This window comes from Nansenia antarctica, assembly GCF_963989245.1.
Source record: "Nansenia antarctica genome assembly, chromosome: 5".
In the NCBI taxonomy this organism is placed as follows: Eukaryota; Metazoa; Chordata; class Actinopteri; order Argentiniformes; family Microstomatidae; genus Nansenia; species Nansenia antarctica.
Genome location: NC_137690.1, coordinates 40,844,758 through 40,870,887, shown reverse-complemented (window position 1 = coordinate 40,870,887; position 26,130 = coordinate 40,844,758). Strand labels below are relative to the sequence as shown.

The window sequence follows — 26,130 nt, the reverse complement described above, 5'->3', positions numbered from 1 at the left end:
TCGAGTCACACTCGAAAACGAGCCATAGGGGTAGAAAAGGGAATCGGGATTGGGCCGTAGTCTTTAAATGAAAACGCATGTTAGTTTTAGTCACACTTAGTCAATTTTATCCTTCTTAGTTTTAGTCTAGTTTTCGTCAACGAAAACTCATAACATTTTAGTCTAGTTTTCGTCAACGGAATTCATAACATTTTTGTCTAGTTTTAGTCACATTTAATACTCCATCTTATAGCGACATTCAACTCATTTCCTTCCCTTCTTCCTGCGTTGTCTACAACAGGATAATAGTCCAGTACCCGAGTTGTTTATTCAGTTCTACTTACTGCTTGAGTGTGTTGTTTACAATCGTTCATGTCCTTCAATAAACGTTTAGCTTTGTCATTTGATACGCCGCATACGACTCCCGTCTCTCGGCACTACAATATATATAATAAGTCTTACAGCAACATTTGATTTAACTGTTTATGTAATATTCTTACCTTAGCTGGATATCTAGCTAGCCTCTCTCTCCCATCGATGCAATGCTGCTGTGTTGTCCTCATTAAGGTTAGGGTTAGGTTTGTCCCGTTCTTCCCAGCTATTTTGAAGCCACATCGTTTCTCTTCAGCTGTTACGGTGCATTGTGTTTTATTTTCTGAGCGTTATAATTAAAGTGTGTCCATATATCTATTATTTTCTTTCTTCCAGTACCAAATACCAATACCGACTGCTTGCGCTTGAACTTCAGCTGTCGTGTAGCCGTTTGCTTTTGGCGCAATTCTTACTTTTACTCTGTCACACTTGTGTGATGTGACGTAACAAATCAACTTGAAACTAGCATCTTTGTGTAGTACCTCTGATCTATAGCATCTTACAACTTTAGTGTAGTACCTCTGATCTATAGCATCTTACAACCTTAGTGTCGTACCTCTGATCTATAGCATCTTACAACCTTAGTGTAGTACCTCTGATCTATAGCATCTTACAACCTTAGTGTAGTACCTCTGATCTATAGCATCTTACAACCTTAGTGTCGTACCTCTGATCTATAGCATCTTACAACCTTAGTGTAGTACCTCTGATCTATAGCATCTTACAACCTTAGTGTAGTACCACTGATCTATAGCATCTTACAACCTCAGTGTAGTACCTCTGATCTATAGCATCTTACAACCTTAGTGTAGTACCTCTGATCTATGGCATCTTACAACCTTAGTGTCGTACCTCTGATCTATAGCATCTTACAACCTTAGTGTAGTACCTCTGATCTATAGCATCTTACAACCTTAGTGTAGTACCTCTGATCTATAGCATCTTACAACCTTAGTGTAGTATCGCTGATCTATAGCATCTTACAACCTTAGTGTAGTACCTCTGATCTATAGCATCTTACAGCTTTAGTGAAGCAGGAACTACAATTGAAGTGACCACCTTGCTTAATAAAAACAACATGCCAGGGTTCGACATTAACGGTTGCCTGATTGCCCGGGACAAGTAAAACATTCGCCGGATTAGTTTGCGCGACAGCGACAACGCTGCTGGATCCTGGATCTGTGTATGGATGTGAAGGAAGAACAACGGACGGCACAGGCGCCAGACCAGACCAGACTAGATGATCGTGGAGTGAAGATCTCATTAAAGCGTTACGCGCCTGTCCACCTGTCTGTCGATCAGCACGTACGCTTTAATAATCTCTTCACTCCACGATCATCTAGTCTGGTCTGGCGCCTGTGCCGTCCGTTGTTCTTCCTGCACACCGACAGACAGATCCAGGATCCAGCAGTGTCGTCGCTGTCGCACAAACAAACCGGGTGAATGTTTTACTTGCCCCGGGCAATCGGGCAACTGTAAATGTGGAACCCTGGCATGGTCATGGTGGGCTTGAAGACCCTGCTGCTTGCCTGTCTGTCTCTCACCTCGTTGAAGAGGAGCTCCCTCTGCTGCCTGCCTGTCTGTCTGTCTGTCTCTCTGTCTCTCACCTCGTTGAAGAGCAGCTCCCTCCTCTGCTGCCTGCCTGCCTGCCTGTCTGTCTGCTTGTCTGTCTCTCACCTCGTTGAAGAGCAGCTCCCTCCTCTGCTGCTTGCGCAGGTCCATCTTCTTCACAGCCACCAGCTTGCCGGTGCTCTTGACAGTGGCGATGCAGACGATGCCCGTGGAGCCCTCCCCGATCTTGATGTAGTGGTCCAGGTAGGTGCGGGGGTCCCCCGGGTCCACCACCATCTGCAGGGCGGCGCGGAACTGCTCGTGGGACACGCGCTGGGGCTCCCTCTGGCCCCCCGGGGCGGGGGCCTGCTGCTGCTGGGCCTGGGGGGCGGGGGGTGGGTGGCTGTGGGCGGCGGGTGGCTCAGAAGAAGGGTGGCTCAGGGCGGGGTGGGAGGTGTGGTGGGGGTCGCCTCGGAGCTGGCCGTGGGACACTTTCCCCCCCCCGCCTCGGCCGTTGCTGCTGCCGCCTCGGCCGGGAGCGGCGGAGGAGGAGGGGCCGTTGTGGGGGGGGGCTTCGTGGGGTCGGACCGGCTTCAGCTCCTGGGAGGAGAGAAAGAACCGTGACGATGCTGGGTATGGGGAAAACCTGCGTGGTGTTGTTGTTGCGTTTTTAAAATCTAAAAACTGAAATCTAGGTGGATTATACAGCATGTGTAATAATCAGGGTTCCCACACCTTCTGAAACATCAAATTCAAGCACCTTTCAAGGACTTTCAAAACTCAATTCCCTCAAATTCAAGGACCCAACACGGCAGATGAGAATTTATATAAAGGAACTATCCGCTCACAGACAACAATTAAAAAGAGAGGCTTGAATGTGTGAACACTAGATGGTCTCTTGCCTTCTCTACCACAGCACAGCAAAACAATATATTGTGAAATATGTAGAAAGTTAAGCAATACAGAGACTTATTCACTAGTTGACAAGTAAAAAAAATGTTTAGTGAGAGAGAGAGAGACAGAGAGAGGGGAATTCAAGCATTTTCAATGACCCATGTCTATTTTCTAAAACTTTAAAGATGATTATTAATAATAATAATAATAATAATAATAATAATAACAGTGTGTTGACAGGAGGGTGGTGGTACCTGGCTGGTGGGGCTGCGTCCTCCCTGGCTGTCGGTGCGAGGGTAGGTGTTGAAGGGCCGTCCGGCCTGCTGCGCTGCCTTCATCACCCCCTCTGTGACCGGCAAGTTGGGGGTGCGGATGTTGGGCCCTGACAGCGGCCTCTTGTCCCGGGGGGACTGGGGGCTCCCCTCCCGGACTGCGGCGTAGCTGGACTTGGGCCTCTTGTCGCCGGCTCCTTCCCTGCGGACCACCTGCTCCTGGGGGTAGGGGTCTCTGTCTCTGTGTGGAGGAGGAGGGGGAGGGGGGCCGGGGCGCTCTCTCTCTCGGTGTCGGCCCGGCTCCTGGCCACGGGGCTGCTGGGGTCGGGGGTCGTCCCTGGGCGGGGGGCCGCGGGGCGCCGGCTGGGGCTGCCTGGGGTCTCCGCGGTCTGCCGGGTGGTCCGCCCTGGGATGCTCCCTACAACAACCACACACCACACAGACTGGCTGAAACCTCTGGAAGATGCCATCTGGATGAATATGTACATTTATACAACAGTTAGTTCCGACCAAGTAATTTGATTGGACAAGAGGCATTCCATGAGTGGCGATATACAGTATAACAGCACTGGGACTTTTAACTATATGGATCACTCCGCCGCACAGGTGTTCTATTGTTTGTGTTCAGGTTACTAGGCAACAGTCCAGTTGAAGTTCAGTTGCGGAACAAGTTTTGGTTGGCGGAGCCAAAATAAATGATTAAATAAACAAACAAATCATAATCTGTTGTCGCTTTTTACTGTTAACTAATAAATGGCGCAGTACACACTCCTCTCCAGGAGGCAAGACGAGTCAGCCGCACAGACGTCCCACACACCCCTCTGGGTGGTGGGCCACGGACTCGGTCGACCGTTTAGCCGGTTGAAGTGCTTTAAATAGGGAGGTTGTTCGGTCTTCTTGTAGAAGGTAGTATTTGTCCACAACCACTGGTACAGGGGCAGCTATCTTCCCCCCCCAACTAATGGTTGGAGCTGTGTGTGTGTCTGCCAGCTCTGGCCACCGAGGTATGTTTTTTGCAAAAATGTACTTAAGTTGCTAAAGTGGTTTCATTCTTTTCCTGGATTTATTTGGGTCGTTAAGAACACTACCGACGAGTGATTGGCTGTTCTGTTTGGAACTGCCTGTTGACCGTTGGGAGGGTGGCAAGTTACATGTCTCTACCCCCAACTAACCAACGTCTCTACAAGGTTCCATCCTCCGTAATAAGAAGAACATTAGCTGTTGTGTTGCTACAGGCTCACACAATTTGAAGAGACAGCCACCAGAGAGAAAACTGTTGTCCATCTGTGTTTCTGCTTCCCTAGATTAGAGGTAGGTTAATATGGTCTAGATTAGAGGCAGGTTAATCTGGTCTAGATTAGAGGTAGGTTAATCTGGTCTAGATTAGAGGTAGGTTAATCTGGTCTAGATTAGAGGTAGGTTAATCTGGTCTAGATTAGAGGTAAATTAATCTGGTCTAGATTTTAGATTAGGGGTAGGTTAATCTGTTCTAGATTAGATGTAGGTTAATCTGGTCTAGATGTGAGATTAGAGGTAGGTTAATCTGGTCTAGATGTTAGATTAGAGGTAAATTAATCTGGTCTAGATGTGAGATTAGAGGTAGGTTAATCTGGTCTAGATGTGAGATTAGAGGTAGGTTAATCTGGTCTAGATTAGGGGTAGGTTAATCTGGTCTAGATGTGAGATTAGGGGTAGTTGGAATGGAATGGAATGGAATGGAATGGACTTTATTTGTCATTGTTACAGTACAGGTACCAAACAACGACATTTTTAGATTAGAGGTAAATTAATCTGGTCTAGATGTGAGATTAGAGGTAGGTTAATCTGGTCTAGATGTGAGATTAGAGGTAGGTTAATCTGGTCTAGATTAGGGGTAGGTTAATCTGGTCTAGATGTGAGATTAGGGGTAGTTTAATCTGATCTAGTGAGAGATTAGGGGTAGGTTAATCTGGTCTAGATGTGAGATTAGAGGTAGGTTAATCTGGTCTAGATGTGAGATTAGAGGTAGGATAATCTGGTCTAGATGTTAGATTACAGGTAGGGGTTTTTTTCACAATATTTTTATTATCATTTTTTTATACCAACATCAAAGAAAAAACAACAAAAGACAAAAAAAGAGAAACATACAATAACACAATTCACAAACAGACACACACAACTTGCATCAATTTTGGCTTGAATAAAAAAACAATACAAAAACAAAACTTTCCTCCACTTTGTATAAAGTATTCTATCCTACATGTTCTTCATGTATGGTTCCGACAGCTTGTCAAAGTCTTTCCGCTTGCCTTTAATAATATAGGTTAATCTTTCCAGACCAATACATTCCAAGAGCCCCCTCTTCCACATTCTCAATGATGGAGCGTCCATACTCTTCCAGCATAGTGCTATGGCTCTCCTGGCTTGAAGGAGTCCAAAGTCCAGAGGTTTGGTCTGTTTTGATGTCTGTATAAAGTCCTCCGGATATATTCCAAGCACACAGAGTTTTACATTTAACGGTATTTTTGCATTAAATATTTCAGACAAACATGTTATAACATCTTTCCAGAAATATTGGATCTTCGGACACTCCCATACAGTGAAATAGAGTACCTTTCTCATCTACACACTTAACACAAACGTCTTGGATGTTAGCAGACATAGGTGGAGTTTGACAGGAGTTATGTACGTTCTCATTAACCATTTATGTTGAAGTAGTTTAAACCTTGTATTTATCGTGTGTGTTTGCGCTTTTAAAGCATTCCAATCAGTCTCGTCAATGTCTTCTTGTATGTCAGATTTCCAAGCATTTAATTTGTCTAGTGTTGATTCGTTACTATGTGCCACTAGTATATTATAATACCTAGATACATGGCCCTTCTCTTCCAAATTTACAAGAGTTATTTCCTCGAGTTTTGATCGAGGTGGTATACACATTATCTGTTTAGATTTTGATGACATATAGCTTTTTAACTGTAAATATTTAAAGTGTTTTTTAAGAATTTGATATTTTTTACACAATTGATCAAAAGAAAGCAGCACTCCGTCTACATATAGATCCATCATTTTCTTAACACCGTTTATATTCCATGACCTAAATCCTCCATCTTTTCTACCCGGTGTAAATTGCTCATTGCCCCATATAGGAGTAAATCGAGACAATACAGGTATATCTCCTATATGTTTGTGTGCAGCGTGCCAAACTGAAATTGTATTTTTAAGAAAGGGATTTTTTGTTCGTTTCTTCAGTGTTTTAATATCTGAAGAGTATAGATATACACTTAATGGTAGATCTGGAATGGACTCTTGTTCAATGTTTACCCAGGCAGGAGGCACTGTCGTGCGGAAATAATATGATGCTGTGGTCAGTTGGGCTGCCATATAGTACCATTTAAGATTGGGAAGTTGAAGGCCCCCCCTCTCATAAGGCAGATATAATCAGGGGTGCACATAACTGGTGCGCCAGTGCGCATGCGTCGCCAAAATGCATGCTGCGCGGCAGATCAGCCGCATGAACGCGCTCTTGCGCACCAACAGCTGGAACCGCTGGGAGAGGAATTTACTTCCTCAAAACCCAACTGCTGACTGCTGCATCACTGCAAGCCCCACTAAGTAACTATTTGCCGTCCCCTCAGCCGAAGGTCCGACGAGTAATCCATCACAACAGTCGACCGACGACCACCACGGCGACTCCCCTCACGAAAACATTCGGAAAGTATCGTAACTCGTACTTTCATTCCGCGTATCGCGTATCACACGGTTATCACGCCGCCACGTGAAAATTCAGTCCCGAACGACTCGTCGCTAAAAGGAAAAACAACACTAGGGATGTCGATATCGCCGCGATATTGGTCCTGAATGCTGGATCGCAGATCGCACCAGAAAGAAAATAGGCACCGATCTGGGGCTCGCGATCTGGCGTGTCACTCACGTGATGACAACAGTAGTAGTCTGTGGTCACGGGCATGAGAGTTGGCTAGTAGCTACCTGTGTGTAATGAGTCTGACAATGTCATGATGCTAGCTGGTGAAATCATAAACCATTTGCTTACGTAATTTTTCGTTTGTTTACATAGTCTGAAACTACAGATGGTAAGCTTTCAAATGATGTGTCATACATTGAAATCGGAAAAAAAAATCAAGACGACACAAGTATTTGAATGTTTGTTTGTATCAATGTTTTGCTCAAGAATGGTGACTGCTAAAAACGCTGCTAGCGGCTAACGTTTCGTGCTAAAACGAAAGTATTGTAACGTCCCCACTTGGACAGTGGTTGAAATAATGACAGATAGCTTCACTCATGTAATCTGTGCGTTTAATTGTAAACTATCTCATACACAACTTTCTTAGTTCACCGGAGCTCTCTCTCCCAACGGTCTCAACAACACACACAGCCCCCCCCCCCCCGTGACCTCCACCAATCACAGGGGTGCATTGGCACACAACACAGTAACAGTGCGAACATGAACTCAAGCATTAATGAACAGGGTTGCTACACTATGTTTACAAGCCAGGTATCACTTACCGGTAGCCTCTGGCAACAGTGAATCCAACCCACAGATTATAAGTATTTAGTGATTGTTAAACTGTTGTATATTATATCGAGTGGTACTTTAAAACTTCCCAAGTTGCCTGTTATGAAAAAAACGAAAAGCAGATATTGTTTTACATACACCCCTTTGATTCTGGGACTGGTTTCTGGTCTCACCAGCAGCGTCACTAGGCTACACTTTTAAAAAGGGTGCTATAATTGATTTGCCATTTGTAAGAGAAGATAAATAGAATAAAAACATGAAGGCACTAAAACTAGAAATCAGTAGGGTTGGGTACCGTTTGGGTTATATTCGATACCGGTGCCAAATCGATACTTTAAAAACGGTACCGGTACCGAAACGGTACTTAAATCGGTACTTTTTTTCCCAGGATTTTTCACATCAGTGACGGGGTGGTCACTGACGCGATTTTCCGCGTGCACGCCATTAATGCCGAGCGCCGATGTTTTATATAGAAGGTGATCAAATACCAACATATCCTGACGCTACAGCTGCAGCAGAACATGGGGAACCCGCATACAGCACTGAATGTGACTGACAGATACGCCCAAGACACACACACACACACACACAAAGATAATCAGCTCATTGAATATGAAGTAGCCTACACACAGAACCGGGAACGCGCATACAGCACTGAACAACACTCGTAGAATATAAACTTGTGACTGACAGTCACATACATACACACACACACACTGAAAGATTATCAGCTCATCAATACGAAGTAGGCCTACATGAGAGTACACGCACAAAACGGGCTAACGTTACTCATTAACTGTTTACACAAGTAAAATCACAGTGTGACAGTCAGATGGAGCATTCAGTAAACAACCAATAGCAAGGTAATGCATATTATCAGCTGAGAAAACCTACTTTTACCTTTGATGACACCGACATAAGCCCTGTTTACCCGTACCTCCGCTGTTCTGTTTGTGATGATTTTAGATTATTTTTGCCCCGCGCATATTGCGTCTCGTATTGTCCAAATGTGCCTAGCTGCATGTTTTTCCAGCATGTAAATCCGTTGTCAATAAAACTTCGACTCCCCTTCTTTTCCCCTGACTGTGTCGTTGCTGAAGTGATGGAGAGAGGGAAAGGAGTGATTTCCTGAAATCCAAATGTCCCGCAAAATTCAGACCAATCACAAAACTGTTTTGCAAGCGCGTCGCCTCGCGTGTGTTGAGAGCGATTCAGTCTTGATTGCATGCACTGTGTGGAACTTTAACGGGCAATGTCACGTGCGGTTGACGTCCGTTTCGGACACCAGGGGGCGAGAGAGGAACCGAAACGAGGCACCGAAATCTCCGTTGCAATTCGGTTCGGTAGGTACCGAATGTAAAGTAACCGGTACCATACCGGTACCGGTTTTCGGTACCCAACCCTAGAAATCAGACAGTAACTCTTTTTTTTTCTACAATGCTGAATGCTGCAGTTTAAATAGTTTTAACTTTAAACCAGTTGGTCACCGAGTACTGCAGAGTACTGTTTTTGTTGCTTGAATAAAGGCTGGCAGTCTTTAATAGCCAACTGTTGTTGTGGACTATATACTGGGGAAGTATTTGTTATTATTCAGGAGTAAAACAATAAATACAAATATCGGATTGATATCGGTATCGCAGATACCTGAAGCCCAGGTATCGGTATCGGTAGTGAAAAAATGGGATCGGGACATCCCTAAACAACACCAAGGGACACGTTTCTTTTCTCTGAAGCTTTCAAACGTTCAGACGTTTGTTTTACAGCTTCATTATCGCACCTCGACCCCTGACCCAAGGAATATGGTTGGGAATTCTATTAGAAAAAGAAAAGAATGACTTTGTTGCACAATCAAAATAATGAGCTATTTAAAGTGATAGCCTACAACATCCTCTACCATGGTTGAAATTGAGGACAGTATTAACAGCAGTCAAGAGAGCAGTGATGATGATGATTAAGCTTGTAGCATAAATAAATGCTTAGGCTGTACATTTTTGTTGAAAAGTTGATTTCAGTGTTTACAGAACAGAGCAGTGCTTAAAGAGATGTCAGTTGATTTCATTGTGTTTAAAGGAGTCTGACAGACTTTCATGCTTAAAGAGCAGTCATTTGATTTTGCATTTGTTTCTTTTGTTTTGCACACAATAATTTGTTCGTTCATCTTTATTTATGAATAAATGTTGTTTTGCTAATATAAGTTATCCATGCATCCCTTTTTTATCCATCCTGTGGGACGGGTCGTGACCCGCGAGCTCGGGGAGCACCAAGCAGCATCCCTAGGTGCTCCTCTGAGCACTGGCCCCAAAAAGTTATGTGCACCCCTGGATATAATAGCTTAAGGCGGAGTCTAGTTTTCCTGCCACTCCAGATGAATTGATTAAGTAATTTGTTAATATTGTCGTAAAACTTGTCTGGCAGTGGGAGTGTTTGAAAATTATATAAAAATGTGGGTAATAGTCATTTTTATTATATTTATTCGTCCGATCATAGATATAGGCAAAGTGGACCAGCGATTCAGTGTTTCAGTTACCCCCTCTACCAGGGGGTCATAATTTGCTGGGATTATTTCCTTCAGATCAGGAGTGATTTTAACACCTAAGTACCTAAAACCTTCAGAGGTTGTCATAAATGGAGTATGCACTATGGGATTATGTCTTTCTTCTTTATTAAGAAACATCAGTACTGATTTTGAATTATTAATTTTATATCCAGAGAAAGTTTTCAATTAACCTCACCAAGTTGGGAATACTATCTTTTAAATGTGTCAGAAAAAATATTATGTCATCTGCATATAACGAAATGCGATGATCTATTCCCCCAATTCATAGCGTTCAGTCACGTGGTTTCTTCCCTAGCAACCACCAACCTGACGGGCAAAAAGTATCATAGCAACATCGCTCAAAATGGCGAGTGGACGGAATTTACCGGCTGCCTACTATTTAGACCACCTCACCCATGAGGAACTATCAAGATACACGACGGTGATAGGAGAGTAGGATTGACACCATTCAAATGGTTTTGAATTCCCTGGCTTCTCCTCTATCCGGACACGTTGGAATTATTTTCCTAACCCCCGGAGAATCAAAGTTATTAACCCGCAAAAGGTGCTTCCTTGACCGGCTTTGTCCGTGAATAACACTGGTTATGGAGGTGGTACAAACACAAGACTATTATTGCTAAATTCACCATCAGTATACGGTCATTTTGAGCCCTTAACCACCTCGCTGACACCCCGAGAAGATATACTTTTAATATGAAACTCGATCAACCGGGAGTTCTACCGCTGCTGGACGAAACTCCCAACTCCCGCTGTTAGCGGGGCGAGGGAATATTTATATCCGGGAATTCGCTCCTTGCTGTGTCCACGGTGATAGGAGTGGAGGATCGACTCCATTCAAAAACTTTTGGATTCCCTGGCTTCTCCTCTTTCCGGACACGTTGGAATTATTTTCCTAACCCCCGGAGAATCAAAGAGAATTTTTTCAGTCTGGCCACGCGAATCCTAGACCCGCCTGTTACGTCTGGAGTTTTACGACAGTTTCGACTTCTCTACAGTGCCGTGTTCTGTTTTGTGTTATGACGACTTACGTTATGTGGTTAACACGTTGTCGAATAAATGGAGTAAGCTCCGACTTGAGCTCTGAGTTTCAGTCAATGTTCAGTCAATGTTATTAAACATAACACCGCCCCTGTCAAATAGAACGGAATAATGGCGAAAAGGTTAGGTAAGAGAAAGATCGATTCTGAATGCAGGGTATTTAACGAGCAGTGGACAAACGATTATTTTTTTGTTCAATGCAAAGAAAAGGCTATTTGTCTCATCTGTCAAGAGGCGGTGGCGGTATTCAAAGAATACAATCTGCGCCGACACTATGAATCCCGTCACAAAGACAAATATGATAGCTTGCAAGGCCAAATGCGAGCAGACAAACTCTCAAAACTAAAAAGTGGACTGTTAGGTCAGCAGAATAGATTTGTACGTCAAGCTCAGCTGAACCAGTCATCCGTTCGGGACAGCTTTCGGGTTGCTCAACTGATAGCAAGCAGCGGTAAACCTTTCACTGATGGAGAGTTTGTCAAGAAATGTTTGAATGCTGTCGCGGAGGAGGCGTGTCCCGAGAAGAAAGATGTTTTTAATGCCGTGAGTCTGTCGGCGAGTACAATCACCAGACGCATTGAAGAAATCGGGGGTAATGTATATGCCCAGCTGCAGCAGAAGACGAAAGAAATTGACTTTTTTTCATTAGCACTGGATGAGAGCACGGACGTGCAGGACACGGCGCAGCTGCTCATTTTTATTCGTGGAGTTTGCGCAAACTTTGAGATGTGCGAGGAGCTGGCAGCCCTCCGAAGTCTCAAAGGGACTACGACGGGGGAGGATATTTTCGGTAAAGTATGCCAAACCATGGAAGAGTTGGACCTGGACTGGTCAAAGCTGGCCAGCATCACGACTGACGGGGCTCCTAGTATGGTGGGCGCGTCTCGGGGTCTAATAGGACGCATGAACCGGGAGATGGAAGAACGGGGTCTCACCGCCCCGCTACAAGTCCACTGCCTAATTCACCAGCAAGCACTGTGCTGCAAAGTGTTGAAGTGGGATTCTGTCATGAAGGTTGTGGTGTCATGCATAAACTTCATCAGAGCAAATGGACTTAAACACAGGCAGTTCCAACAATTCCTGTCTGAACTGGAGTCTGCGCACGGCGATGTGCTGTACTACACAGAGGTCCGATGGTTGAGCCGGGGCCGAGTTTTGAGGCGTTTTTACGAGCTGCTACCCGAAATTAACGCATTTCTTCATTCACAAGCCAAAACGGTCCCAGAGCTGATCGACCCAGAATGGAAATGGCACCTCGCATTTTTAACAGACGTGACAGAAATGCTGAACAGCCTTAACTTGCAGCTACAAGGCCAGGGGAAACTCATTTGCGACATGTATTCTCACATAAAAGCATTTGAGGTGAAACTAGGGCTGCTTTTGGAACAAGTGAAAAGGCACAACTTCATCCATCTCCCTGCTACCCAAAACCTCTCTGCAGAGAACCCAGCGGTCCCGTTCCCAGCTGAAAAGTGTGTGGAAGCACTGGAAATGCTGAAGGCGGAGTTCGGTGTGCGATTCCGGGAACTACATGTTAATGCAAAAGAAATCCGTCTTTTCCAGAACCCCTTTGTTGCAGTCATCGATGAAGCCCAGCCTTCTTATCAGTTTGAGTTGATCGAGTTACAGAGCTGTGATGTTCTGAAAGACGCATTCAAGCCCAACAGTCTCATTGACTTCTATGCCGCCCTCCCAAACGACACGTACCCTAACATAAAAAAACACGCAATGAAGATGTCCACACTTTTTGGCAGCACGTATACCTGCGAGCAAACCTTTTCACGAATGAAACTCCTGAAAACTCCGATGAGATCAAGATTGACAGATGAACATCTGCATCAGTGTTTGAGACTGGCTGTGACTAAAATGGAACCTGACATTCAACTTCTCACCAGCCAGATGCAGGCCCACAGTTCACACTGATGAACATACATAGGTAAGCTCACTTTTCTGACTTGAATGAGTCATTCTGAGTATAAACAAATATAATAATAATAAAATCTACTGGGATAAAATCCATCTCCACAACCATACTGGTAGTGAAATGTATTGTGCTGTGTAGGTGCTGTATCACTTTGTTCGGTTTCTCAGCCTGCTTGCTTTGTGGTTTTCACAGGGAAGTTGATGAGAGAGAGAGAGCTGCAAACAGCAGTGTCTACAAGCCTACTGGAACCTACAAACGGATTATAAGGAAGGAACACAAGAACTTTGAGAGACTGCTCATATGAGTCATTTAAGTAAGAGATTCTGCTCTGACAACTAAGCTGAACTTTTACCTGTTAAGATTGTGCACGGCACAACAGAAAGTTAATGTTCAATTTCAGTTAAAATCAGTTATTTGGTTATTATTTATTTCATAAATAGTGTTATTATATATTTCCTGACTATTTTTTCTGTGAAGAACCCAGAGAGGGTTATTTGGTTATTCTTTTTTTCATAAATAGTGTTATTATATATTTCCTGACTTTATTTTTTCTGTGAAGAACCCAGAGAGGGTTATTTGGTTATTATTATTTTTCATAAATAGTGTTATTATTTATTTCCTGACTTTATTTTTTCTGTGAAGAACCCAGAGAGGTTTATTTTGTTATTATTTGTTTCATGAAGTGTATTTCCTGACTTTATTTTTTCTGTGAAGAACCCACAGTGTTTCCTCTATATGCATTTATTCGTGGCGGGCCGCCACGAATACATTTTCTCCGCCACTAATTGATTCAGTCCACTTTATGACCGGAGAACAGAAAAAAATCAGATTGAAGCTAGTTTAGGCCGCTTTCAGACCTACATTTCGTTCCGATTTAGGATGTAGTAAGTTACAATATGTTACAATGTTGCAATTAACCTCGCGCTTGCAAAACAGTTTTGTGATTGGTCCGAATTTAGCGGGACATTTGGATTTCTGGAAATCCCTTCCCTCTCTCTTCGCCCGTCGCCCGTCCCTTTAATCCCGTAAGCGTATCCTAATCGAAAATGCAACATCATCAGCGACGACCTTGGGTTCTTGCATTTACTGCTGTTCTCTGGTTCATGTTCTTATACCAGTGCTCACTATAGAGTATTTTAAATGAACATTCGTAATGTAGTCTAGTCTCTGATGTTCATGGTCAACTAAATCAGGCTATTTTGTGAAACAAATAATGTTCCCGAGCAGCCTCGCATCTAACGCTAGCTTCGAACTATTGATAGCATAAACGTTGGTAAATGTCACAAACGACACAGTATTGGCAGGGGGAATATGGCAAGCCGTTTTAACATTTATTAGCTAAATTTGACTAGTCGTAATTCGATTTTTACTAAATTTGTATTCAAGATATCTATAACGTCCTTCTGACTAGTCAAAACGAGAGTTAGAGATATCTGTAATTCAGTTTTGACTAGTCAAAATTGAATTACAGATATCAGCAGTGATGTCACCGAAAACGACACTCAACTCGTCACACATCCTTAAATGACATTGCAGATATCTGTAATTCAGTTTTGACTAGTCAAAATAATAGTTGCAGATATCTCAAACGTCATTATTAGTCCGAATTGTATTGCATGACGATGCTCATGATGCGAGGTATCTCATGATATTGGCGGGACCAGCAAAGCATTTGATGAGTGTTGGCAGAAGCAATGGCGGTTGCTGTGGTGGATAGGATAGCACGAAAATGCCATGAAATAGAGAGAATATATCATCAAGGGATTTGTGGTGAACATGAGATTCGTTCACTAGATGCTTGTACTAGAAATCTACAGCGCAGTAATTGAAGCTGCTCCAGCGTTTTCTGACAACAACAGACATATCTGAAACATCATTTCGCCTAGTCTAAACTCTAATTTTAGATATCTGTAATAACATTTCGACTAGGCAGAATGAAAGTTAAAGATATCACCAATTTGAGATATCAATCATTAAAATGAATTTCAAGATATCTATAACTTTATAATAGATATCTACAATTAAATTACGATTATTCCTAATTCCAGTTTGAGATATCTACAACTTCATTCAAGATATCTTCAACTTAATTTAAGATATCTTTAAGGACAATGTAGATATCTTGAATTAATGGGAATTAAAGATATCTTGAACTGGAATTATGACTAGTCAGAATGAAACCGTAGATATCTGAAACTGTAATTACAACTAGTCATAATTCAGTTGCAGATATCGGCAATGTGAATAGCTGATATCTACAACTGAATTGTAGATATCTGTAATGACAAACCCCATACACTTGAATGGCAAAATACATTTGAATCTTACTAGTCAAAATATAATTACAGATATCTAAAATGTGAGTTTTGATTAGTCAAAATATAATTAAAGATATCTTGAATTTGAGTTTTGACTAGGCAAATGATGTTGCAGATATCAGTAATGAATATCCATTGTAGCTAATAAATGTTAAAACGGCTTGCCATAGTGGGAAAGAAGGGGAGTCGAATTTTTATTGACAACGGATTTACATGCTGGAAAAACATGCAGCTAAAATTCAGGGAACATTTGGACAATAAGAGACACAACGGAGCTGTGGTCGCGTGGTCTAATTACAGGGCAATATGCGCGGGGCAAAAATAATCTATTGCCTCCCAAATCACCACGAACAGAACGGCGGAGGTACGGGTAAACAGTGCACATTTTTTTTTAATGTTGCCACCCTCTATTTTTCAGTGAAATTACGTCTTTGTATTGAGCGCCAATGCGTGTTGCATAAGCGCGCGAAAAAAGAATACTCCGCCACTAATGTGAAAAATCCTGGAGGAAACACTGACCCAGAGAGGGTTATTTGGTTATTATTCTTTTTCATAAATAGTGTTATTATATATTTCCTGACTTTATTTTTTCTGTGAAGAACCCAGAGAGGGTTATTTGGTTATTATTTATTTCTGGAAGACAATAAATGTTTACGTTTAGGCACCCCTGCGATCGTCACTTTTTCTGTTACAAACTGACCCCGGGCCCCCATCAGAGAAGGGAAAAGTTATGTGGCCCTCACAGGAAAAGGTTTGGGGACCCCTGTTCTAGAAAGTGTTTTACAAAGTATTTTTGTGTCACTTCCCATTAAACTAATTCCTCTGTAAGACGAGCATTCCGTCGGGGGCTTTTTTGGTTTCAATATTAGGGTTATTATAGCTAATCTTAGTGAATCTGGGAGGGTTCCTTCATTAAATGATTCTTCATACATGTCCAGTAGTGGCTTAACAAGTTGCTTTTGAAATGTTTTGTAAAATTCTATTGGTAGCCCATCCGGTCCGGGTGCTTTACCGCTATTGATTTCGCCTATAGCTTCACAAAAGTCTGTTATTGTTAATTGACTATCTAGTATTATTTTTTCTTCCTCTGATATTGTCAGAAATTGCAACTGGTCAAGAAATATAATAATAATAAATGTTATTTATAAAAAGTACTTTACATAGGAAATCTCAGAGTGCTACAATTAAACACAGGAAGATAAAGCAAAAAAATAAATAAATTAAAAGGCTAAAAAAAGGCTCTATTAAAAAGGTGGGTTTTAAGGCCTCGTTTAAAAGCATCCACAGACTGTGGTGCCCTTAGGTGGTCAGGGAGAGCATTCCACAGCCTGGGAGCAGCCGAGCAGAAGGCCCGATCTTCCATGGTAAGGAGCTTGGTCCTGGGGGTCTTGAGGAGGTTGGTGGCAGTAGAACGGAGGGTGCGTGAGGGGGTCTGAGGGGTATGGAGGAGTTCCTTGAGGTAGGGGGGGGGCAGTTCCATGCATGCACTGGTGGGTGAGGAGGGAGACCTTGAATTCAATTCTGAGGGAGACGGGGAGCCAGTGAAGTGATTTGAGGATGGGGGTGATGTGATCATATTTGCGCACCCTCATCAGGATCCTAACAGCGCTTTTCTGGATGTATTGAAGTTTCTCGAGGCAGCTGCTAGGAATCCCGATGAGGAGTGCATTACAATAGTCCAGTCTGGAGGAGACAAAGACGTGGATGAGCTTCTCTGCATCTGCCAGAGTGAGTGCGGGATGGAGTTTGGCGATGTTCCTTAGGTGAAAAAAAGCTGTTTTGGATATATGTTTGATGTGGGTCTCGTAGGTGAGGTGAGGGTCCATTTTGACACCCAGGTTGGTAACAGATGAGGAGAGGGGAATGTTCTGGCCAGAGAAGGTGATGCTGGTGATGGTGGATGACCGGACCTGGTGTGGTGTGCCGACTAGGATGGCTTCAGTCTTGGAGCTGTTGAGTTGTAGGAAGTTGAGCTTCATCCACGCCTCTAACTCCTCCAGGCAGGTGGTTAGTGTGGATAGTGGCAGGGGTGCAGAGGAGGTGGGGTTGACTCTGAGGTAGAGCTGTGTGTAATCCGCATAGCAATGAAATGACATTCCATGCCAGCGGATGACACAGCCAAGGGGGAGCATGTATAGCGTGAACAGGGTGGGGCCCAGCACTGAACCTTGGGGGACACCGCAGGTGACGTTGTGGGTGCGGGATTTCGCCTTTCCCAGGGTGACGTGCTCAGTTCTGCCAGTGAGGTATGAGGTGAACCAGTTGTGGACAGTGTCAGAGAGACCAATGGTGGAGTGCAGACGGTGAAGGAGGATGTTGTGGTCCACGGTGTCAAAAGCTGCTGTTAAATCCAGGAGAATGAGGAGGGATGGGGAGCCAGTATCTGCTGTCATCAGGAGGTCGTTGGTGACCCGGACCAGAGCCGTTTCCGTGCTGTGGCCAGGGCGGAAGCCGGACTGAAAAAACTCAAAAAGGTGGTTTTGATTTAGGTGATCCTTAAGTTTAGCAGCAACTACTTTCTCCAGTACCTTGGATATAAAAGGAAGGTTGGAGATGGGCCTGTGGTTGGCGCGAGGACTTCTGGGTCTAAGGTGGGTTTCTTGAGAAGTGGTCTGATGACAGCAGTTTTCAGCGCAGATGGGACATGGCCGGTCTGGAGGGAGTGGTTGATGATCTTGGTGATGAGAGGACTTATTGCGGAGAGATTGGACTTCACCAGGGCTGTGGGGAAGGGGTCCAGGGCGCAGGTGGAAGGCTTCATCGTCCTAATGATGTCCTCAACCTCTCGCTGTGTGATGGCCGGAAAACAGGAGAGAGGTTGGGCAATCCCAGGCTGTGGGTCGGCAGTCGGGACATGTAGGACGACAGAGCTGGAGAGGAGAGAGCGGATGTTGTCAACTTTTTTTCTGAAAAAAGTGATGAAGTTGTTGCACCTCTCCTCTGTGGCTTCTGAGTGTGAGAGAGTTTGTGACTTGAGAAGGTGATTTATGGTGGTGAAGAGTTGCTTAGAGTTGCCAGGGCTATTGTTGATGATGTTAGAGTAGAACTGTGAGCGAGCATCTCTGAGGAATTTAGCGTAGGCCTTTTGATGTTCTCTGTAGGCCTGTTTATGAACACTCAAGGACACGTCCAGCCGTCTTCATCTTCCGCAGTTCGCAGGTGTACCAAGGGGCTGAGTGCGAGAAGGACACTGTTCGGGATTTAAGAGGGGCGTGGAGGTCCAGGAGACTGCGCAGGGACTCCACTGACTCAGTGACTGAAGGGAGATTATCACTATATTATTATCTATCCAGAGGAGAGATGTTGGAGGTCCAGGGTCAGGGCGTCTGGATTGATGTTTTTAAGGTTCCTGAAGTGGATTTGCCGCTTAGGCTTGGTGTGGGGGGAGGGGAACAACAGTTCTATTGAGATGGTCTTGTGGTCAGACACACCCAGATCGTAGACCTGTAGGTTGGTAATGGGGGCGGAGTTTGTAATGACCAGGTCGAGTGTGTGTCCCCTAGAGTGTGTGGGGGCATCAACATGCTGTCGGAGGTTGAGGCAATCCAAAAGTTGAAGGAACTCAGCTGCAGGGTGACAGGAGGGGGTGTCAACATGAATGTTCATATCTCCAATGATTATGATGTTTGTAGAGGTTGAGCAAAGTGTAGAGAGAAGGTCGTGCATCTCTGAGATGAATGCTGAGTTAGCTTTGGGGGGCCGGTAAATGAGGAGTATGTGTGTGCGTGCAGTGGATCCGTTTCCGGGTTACGACGAGTGTTTGTTTTTGCTGTTGCAGCTCGACAGCGTTAGAATCTTAAAAACTGCTATCTATACCAAGCTCTATTGAGAAAGCATTTTTTGTAAATAAATAGCTTTCCTATCCTATATAACATCGGGACCTCGTTCCGCCGAATCCGACACCGGGAGGCTGAGTCGGGATTACCAGCGTTATTAGTTAGCTACCGCGGCTAACCAGCTAGCCACCTTTACACTTTTTAAACGGGCTTTTTTCTATCGGGATACCTCCCCGAACTACTAACAACCTTATATACTCTTATATCACATATCTCTGAAATACTGATTGATCATAATCAAATTGTTTTTCTCTCTCTCTGCAAATAACACCACTTTTCTCTTTCATGGCCTGTCGGCGCTGCCTGGAGCTTAGCTACCAGGTTGAGGAGATGAAGGGACGAATCTCGAATCTACACCAGATCAGACAAAGGGAGTCGCATCTTAGTTCACTTTATGACACATTACATAAAACAATAATTTCAGACATAGAAAGCACACAAACCACAACATCAACATCAAAGCCTCCAGCTCCACCTGTAAGCCCAATCCCAGGTGTAACTCACACTGTCCCTACATCACCAGGGACTTGGACCACCGTCAGGAAGAGGAGTCGTACCAACGACTCCTCTGGCACCAACCCCCATGAGGCCCTCCTGCTGCGGAACAGCTTCGAGGCGCTGCAGAGCCACCAGTCCACACCGAAGCCGAAGAGAGCCAGGGCCTGCACCCCCACCCCCAGAGACCACACGCCTGGCCCCGCCCCCGCCCCCAGAGACCACACGCCTGGCCCCACCCCCACCCCAGAGACCACACGCCTGGCCCCGCCCCCGCCCCAGAGACCACACGCCCTCCCTCTCTCTCTCCCCCTCTCCCACCCTGTGCCCCCTACAGGTCCATCACGCCGCCAGCAGAGGAGACTACAGTTCGTGTCTCCTCCCCCCCCCGCACCCGCTCTTCTCCCCCCCCCCCCCCCCCCCCCCCCCTGTGCTTGTAATAGGCTCGTCCATGGTCCGCCATGTTGCAGTCCCGAAGGCCAGAACCCACTGCATCCCAGGTGCCAAGGTGAGGGACGTCGCCGCGGTAGTCCCGATGCTGGTGGAGGAGGCCCCCCCCCAGGTCACCTCCGTCATCGTCCACGTGGGTGCCAACGACATCGGACGAGAGAGGTCGGAGGAGCTGAAGGACGACTTCCGAGCCCTCATCGCCACCGTCAAGGGCACAGGTAAGACCTGCATCATCTCGGGCCCCTTCCCAAGTCCCAGGTATGGCGACACCAAATACAGTAGAATTCGAAGTCTTCACCTTTGGCTACAGGGATACTGCTGTCATATGCAAATCCCATTTATAGACAATTTCACCACGTTCTTTAACCGTAGTGAGCTGTTTGCGAGAGATAGGTTTCACCCAAACAGGTATGGTGCCCGCCTGCTGTCGATGTCCATGGACCTCGCTGTCCAGCCCTGGACCTGGCCGGTGCCCTGTCAACGCTGATGTGGGATGAGTCCGATCCATTCCTCTAACAACAAACATGCCATCCAGACTATTGTCTCCCATCGGACTCCCTCCACCACAAATAAGGTAATACATGGCGCAAATTTGAGAAATGTATTACCCATTTCATTAAGTATGCCCTCGAGTCAGTCCCAGTGTCAAAATGACATCTCCATGGCAATTTTGAATATCAGGTCCCTATCAAACAAAAAAACATTTATCATAAATGAGCTCATTTGTGATAAAAAAAAACTCGACTGTATGCTACTCACAGAAACCTGGCTAGATACAAATGGAGCAGCAGCCCTTATTGAGGCATCTCCCCCCAACTACAGTTTTTTCCAATCAATCAGAAATGGAAAAAAGGGGGGAGGAACAGCTACCATAGCTTCAAATAACCTAAACTGCAGGAGCATATCCTTTGATATATTCTCCTCCTTTGAATATCATGCCACAGTTATGGCATGCCAACCACCTATTCTTACGGTAACTGTATACAGGCCGCCGAAACCAGCCCCTACCTTCCTACCTGACTTCTCTGAGTTCCTATCCATTATCCATCCCAACTATGATAGGATTATTATCACTGGTGATTTTAACTTTCATGTTGATAATGAGGCTGACTTGAGGGCTAGGGAATTTATTGACCTATTGGAATCTATGGATTTTGTCCAACATGTCAATGAACCCACTCACAATCATGGCCATACCCTTGATCTTGTGATTACAAAGGGTCTTGAGGTCTCAATATCAGGTATCAGCGACCTGGCCCTCTCTGACCATTTCTGTATTTTCTTTACCATTGTAACACGTAAAGCTGAAAGCAATGCTGAACGTGTTGTTAAAAAACGTTATCTTACCCCTGCAGTGGCTGAACATTTCAAAGCTTTAATGAACAGTAATCACACAACTCCCACGTTATGTGAAAACGACTTAGTAATTACCTTTAACAATAAAGTAAAAATGGCCCTAGACTCCCTGGCACCTACCAAACTAAAAAAGGTTGGAGCCAAGAGGAGAGCACCATGGCGAAACAGTGAAATAAATCTCCTAAAGAGAACATGTAGGAAAGCTGAACGCAGATGGAGAAAGAGCAAATTACAGATTGATCAGAATATTTTTAAAGAACATCTATCTGCCTTTAACTTGGCAATGCGAAATGCTAGGAAAAAATCACTTCTCAAAGATAATATCTACAAACAAGAATAACCCCAGGGTCTTGTTCTCGACAATTGATTGCCTTGTAAACCCTGCTCCTAGAACTCTAGACGGCGCAGCCTCTGTCACCAAATGCGAGGAATTTGCAGCCCACTTCAGGGATAAGATAACAAATATTAGAATGTGTATTACTCAGGAAAGACTAGGTTTGTGTAGCACCACAGATCCGCCACCACAGAACATGACTATGAGCATGTTCACCATGATTAGTACGGAAACATTAGGTACAATTGTGTCACAGCTTAAACCGTCTACGTGTCCTCTTGACCCTATTCCTACCACCTTTTTTAAGGACATTTTTGAATCTGTGTCTGATGACATACTAGGCATTGTAAATCACTCCCTACTTAAAGGGATATTTCCAGCGGCGCTTAAAACTGCCCTGGTTAGACCCACCCTGAAGAAAAGTAACCTAGATCCTTCTGATCCAAAAAACTGTAGACCAATATCCAATCTCACTTTTCTAAGCAACATTTTAGAAAAGGCAGCGTATAGACAGCTTCATGAATTCTTAGTCTTAAATAATAGGTATGACCCACTTCAGTCAGGTTTCCGATCATACCACAGCACAGAAACCGCTTTGCTTAAGGTAACTAATGACCTTAGGATAAATGCAGACTCGAAAAAACTCTCGATTCTTGTACTCTTAGACTTAAGTGCAGCCTTTGATACAGTAGACCACTCCATACTTATTGAGAGACTTGAAAACTGGGTTGGCCTCTCAGGTCCGGTCTTAAACTGGTTCAGGACTTACCTGGCTGACCGAGACTACTTTGTAGCCCTTGGTGACCATAAGTCAAAAAATTATAGCACAACCTGTGGAGTTCCCCAGGGGTCCATTTTAGGACCGTTGCTTTTTAGCCTATACATGCTACCCCTCAGTTCTGTTATCAAGAAGCATAGCGTTAACTACCACAGCTATGCTGACGACACTCAGCTTTATATCTCAGTAACTCCCAACGACTACAAGATGATCGACCACCTGATAGACTGTATTGCCGATATTAATATTTGGATGACACAAAACTTTCTCCAACTCAATCAAGAAAAAACAGAGGTATTGATCATTGGCGAGAAAACTGGGAGAGAGAAATTATCTGCACACTTGAAAACACTAGCTCTTAACACTAAGTGTCAGGCCAGGAATCTTGGTGTCATAATTGACCCAGATCTACATTTTGAAACTCATATTAATAACACTATTAAAACATCCTTCTACCATCTAAGAAACATCACTAAGGTACAATCATTTCTCTCCCAGGCAGACACTGAAAAATTAATGCATGCGTTTGTTACTAGTAGGCTAGATTACTGTAATGCTCTCCTGACAGGTCTCCCCCAAAAAATGATAAATAGACTACAAATGGTTCAAAATGCTGCTGCTCGTGTCCTTACTAGGACCAAACGAAGAGCGCACATCACACCTGTCTTGAGATCACTACACTGGCTCCCTGTCAGTCATAGAATAGACTTTAAGATCCTTTTACTAGTTTATAAATCACTTCACTGTGATGCACCCAATTACATGGTGGACATGCTCATAAGATACACACCAGCTAGACCCCTACGGTCTAGTGGCACGGAACTTTTAATAGTGCCAGAGGCTAGGACAAAGAGATTTGGAGGATCAGCTTTTAGCATATATGCTCCTAGATTGTGGAACACCCTACCTGAGGGCCTGAGGTTGTCTAAAACTCAGGACATTTTTAAGCGTGACCTCAAAACCTACTTATTCAATGTCGCCTTTTGATACTAAGGGAGACATTGGACATTATAGAACTAGGATCACTATGCCATTACACCATACTCGTGTTTTGAGATTTGTGTTGACAGGAAAATGGACCCGGGTGCTGATGAGGCACTGTCAGCTCCAAATAGCACCTAGAGCAGTACTGGAACCGGTACAAGGGTGTACCAGGACCACCATCAGGTTGTATTGCTGTCATCTTTATTGTCTCTATTGTGTTGTTGCATCATAACTGTGCTTAAGATTCTCTTTTGGCAGGACCTGTGACCATACTGGATGCAGAACGATGCAAATATAACACTAAATTTATGGACAGTGTGTACGCCGATAATATGCAAGGAATTTTTCCTGGATACATGGTGTACAGGTTTTTGTCCTTGCTTGCTTGCTTTGTGCCGGTGGTCCTTGGCCTCCCCTTGGGGACCGCTGGGTACTGGTAAGCAAACTGGCTAGTAGTCGCTCTATTGGTAGAGGGCTGCAAGGGAATTTTTCCTGGCTACATAGTATACAGGTTTTTACTTTTGCCTGCTCGCGGCTCTGTCAGTATTGATTGATTGATTGACTGATTGACTGAACATTTTCATTGTGTGAAGCGCATTGAGTTGCATCTTGTAAGAAATGCGCTATACAAATAAAATTTGATTTGATTTGATTTGAGTATGGACATGGGGAAAGGGGGCTTACATTTAAATGCAAGGCACTCGAGGACTGTGTGGGCAGAGGGATGGGGGACAGCTCCAGTTCCTGTCGGTGTATAACAGCAAGGCCACCACTGCGACCAGTACTGCGAGCTTTCTCCAAATAGCTGTAACCAGGAGGACAGGCTTCATTTAGAGCGGAATAAACCTTGGTTTCGGTAAGGCACATGATGTCTAGTCCTTTTTCCATGATGTGATCTTGTATGAAGGAGGATTTATTGTTGATCGATTGTGCATCAAAGAGTTCAATTTTAACATTGGATGAGGTGATAAATCTCTGTAGAGTCCGAAGCAGACTGAAATCCACTCCATGTTTTCTGTCCTGCTTGGTGTGTAGCGGTGTGCTACTAGTTTCAGGTGCGACGGTGTTCCGATGACGCGGCAGACGTGCGACAGTGCGCTCCGTTGACCAGATAGATGTGATGAAGTTGCCAGGCTGGTAATAGACAAACTTTCGGCGTGAGCTTCTGTGAATGTAGCGGGGTCGGCGTAGAAGTCCAAGTTTTTGGATGGCTTGAATGCACGTTGGAGTGGTGCAGTTGTTGAGATTCAGCAGTTGTGTGATGGAACACTTCAGCATCATGCCAGGAGAGTGAATGTCAGGTGCTAGCCGCTAGCCGTTTAGCCGAGGACTCACCAATCGCAGGTTGGCTGGCTAGCTAACAACTAGCTGTGGAGCCAGCTGTGGAGGCAGCGGTCCCAGGTAGTGGCGGAGTAATGGCCGAGATTGACCTGCTAGTTGCCGGTGTGAGAGGAGAAGGCAGCAGGTAGGTAAATCCGTCGCAATCCAACTTGTATTTCAAATTCAGAACACGCAGAACTGCATAAGATGTAAAAGGCACAATTAATAACGCTAGATTAAATCGTTATATTCGTCAAAGAGGAGAGGAGCGGCAGCCAGTGTGCGCCCGCGTTCCCTCGAACCAGCAGTTCTGTCTCTCTCTCGAACCAACAGTTCTGTCTCTCTGTCAGGATGTCAATTCATAAAAATCCCCAAAAGTATTATTAATCTCTAATGGGTCCCTGGTTAAGTTGCCAGACATAGATTTGACACTAGCGATTGTTCTTTCAGTTTGCATTTTCTTTATCCTCCAGGCCAATAGTTTACCAGCTTTTTCCCCCTGGTCATAGTATGTTTGTTTAGTCCACATTAGACTTTTAGCTACTCTGTCAGTTGTTAATTTATCATAGCTAGCTCTCATTACAGATATATTATGTAATTTTTCAGGGTCATTGTTATTGTAAATTTCGATCTCAGCTTTCTTAATTTGGTTTTCTAATGTTCGTAATTCTTGGTTGTGACGTTTGGTTTTAGAACTTGTGTAACTGATAATTTCACCCCTTATATGGGCTTTAAATGCTTCCCATCTGATGCTGGCCGTAGTTTCGTCTGTATTTAGTTCAAAATATTTATCAATGCAACTTTCCACAAATTTAACAAAGACTGGATCCTGTAGCAAATAAACCTGTAACCTCTAGAGATGCTCCGATAAGGGTTTTTGGTGCCGATCACCGATCACCGATCACTGGAATCAGTGATCTGCCGATCCGATATCACCGATCACCGATCACAGCGTCGAAAATGGCAATTGAAGCATTCTATTTATTGTGTAGCATTATTTATGTTTTAAATTATTCTTAACACCATTGACATTGTATATTAAGTATTTAAATGAAATTAGGAGATGAGAAAGTATCATGAATTGACGACCATCTGTTTTATTGAATTCACAACCACCTGTAGCTTACTTCAGGAAAAACAAATAAAATGTGAAAATAAA

The 26,130-nt window shown here is 44.2% G+C and overlaps 1 protein-coding gene across 1 annotated transcript in view; it reads right to left on the bottom strand.

The window, feature by feature from the left end:
- Nucleotides 1-26,130, bottom strand: part of pak4 (p21 protein (Cdc42/Rac)-activated kinase 4) — a gene marked incomplete at both ends in the record, with an annotated part of 42,769 nt that overhangs the window by 7,795 nt on the left and 8,844 nt on the right. Inside the window, 2 exons of the mRNA XM_080532137.1 lie at nt 2,029-2,502; nt 3,051-3,486. Coding sequence (XP_080388263.1) covers nt 2,029-2,502; nt 3,051-3,486 — 910 coding nt within the window. The remainder of the gene's footprint in view (nt 1-2,028; nt 2,503-3,050; nt 3,487-26,130) is intronic.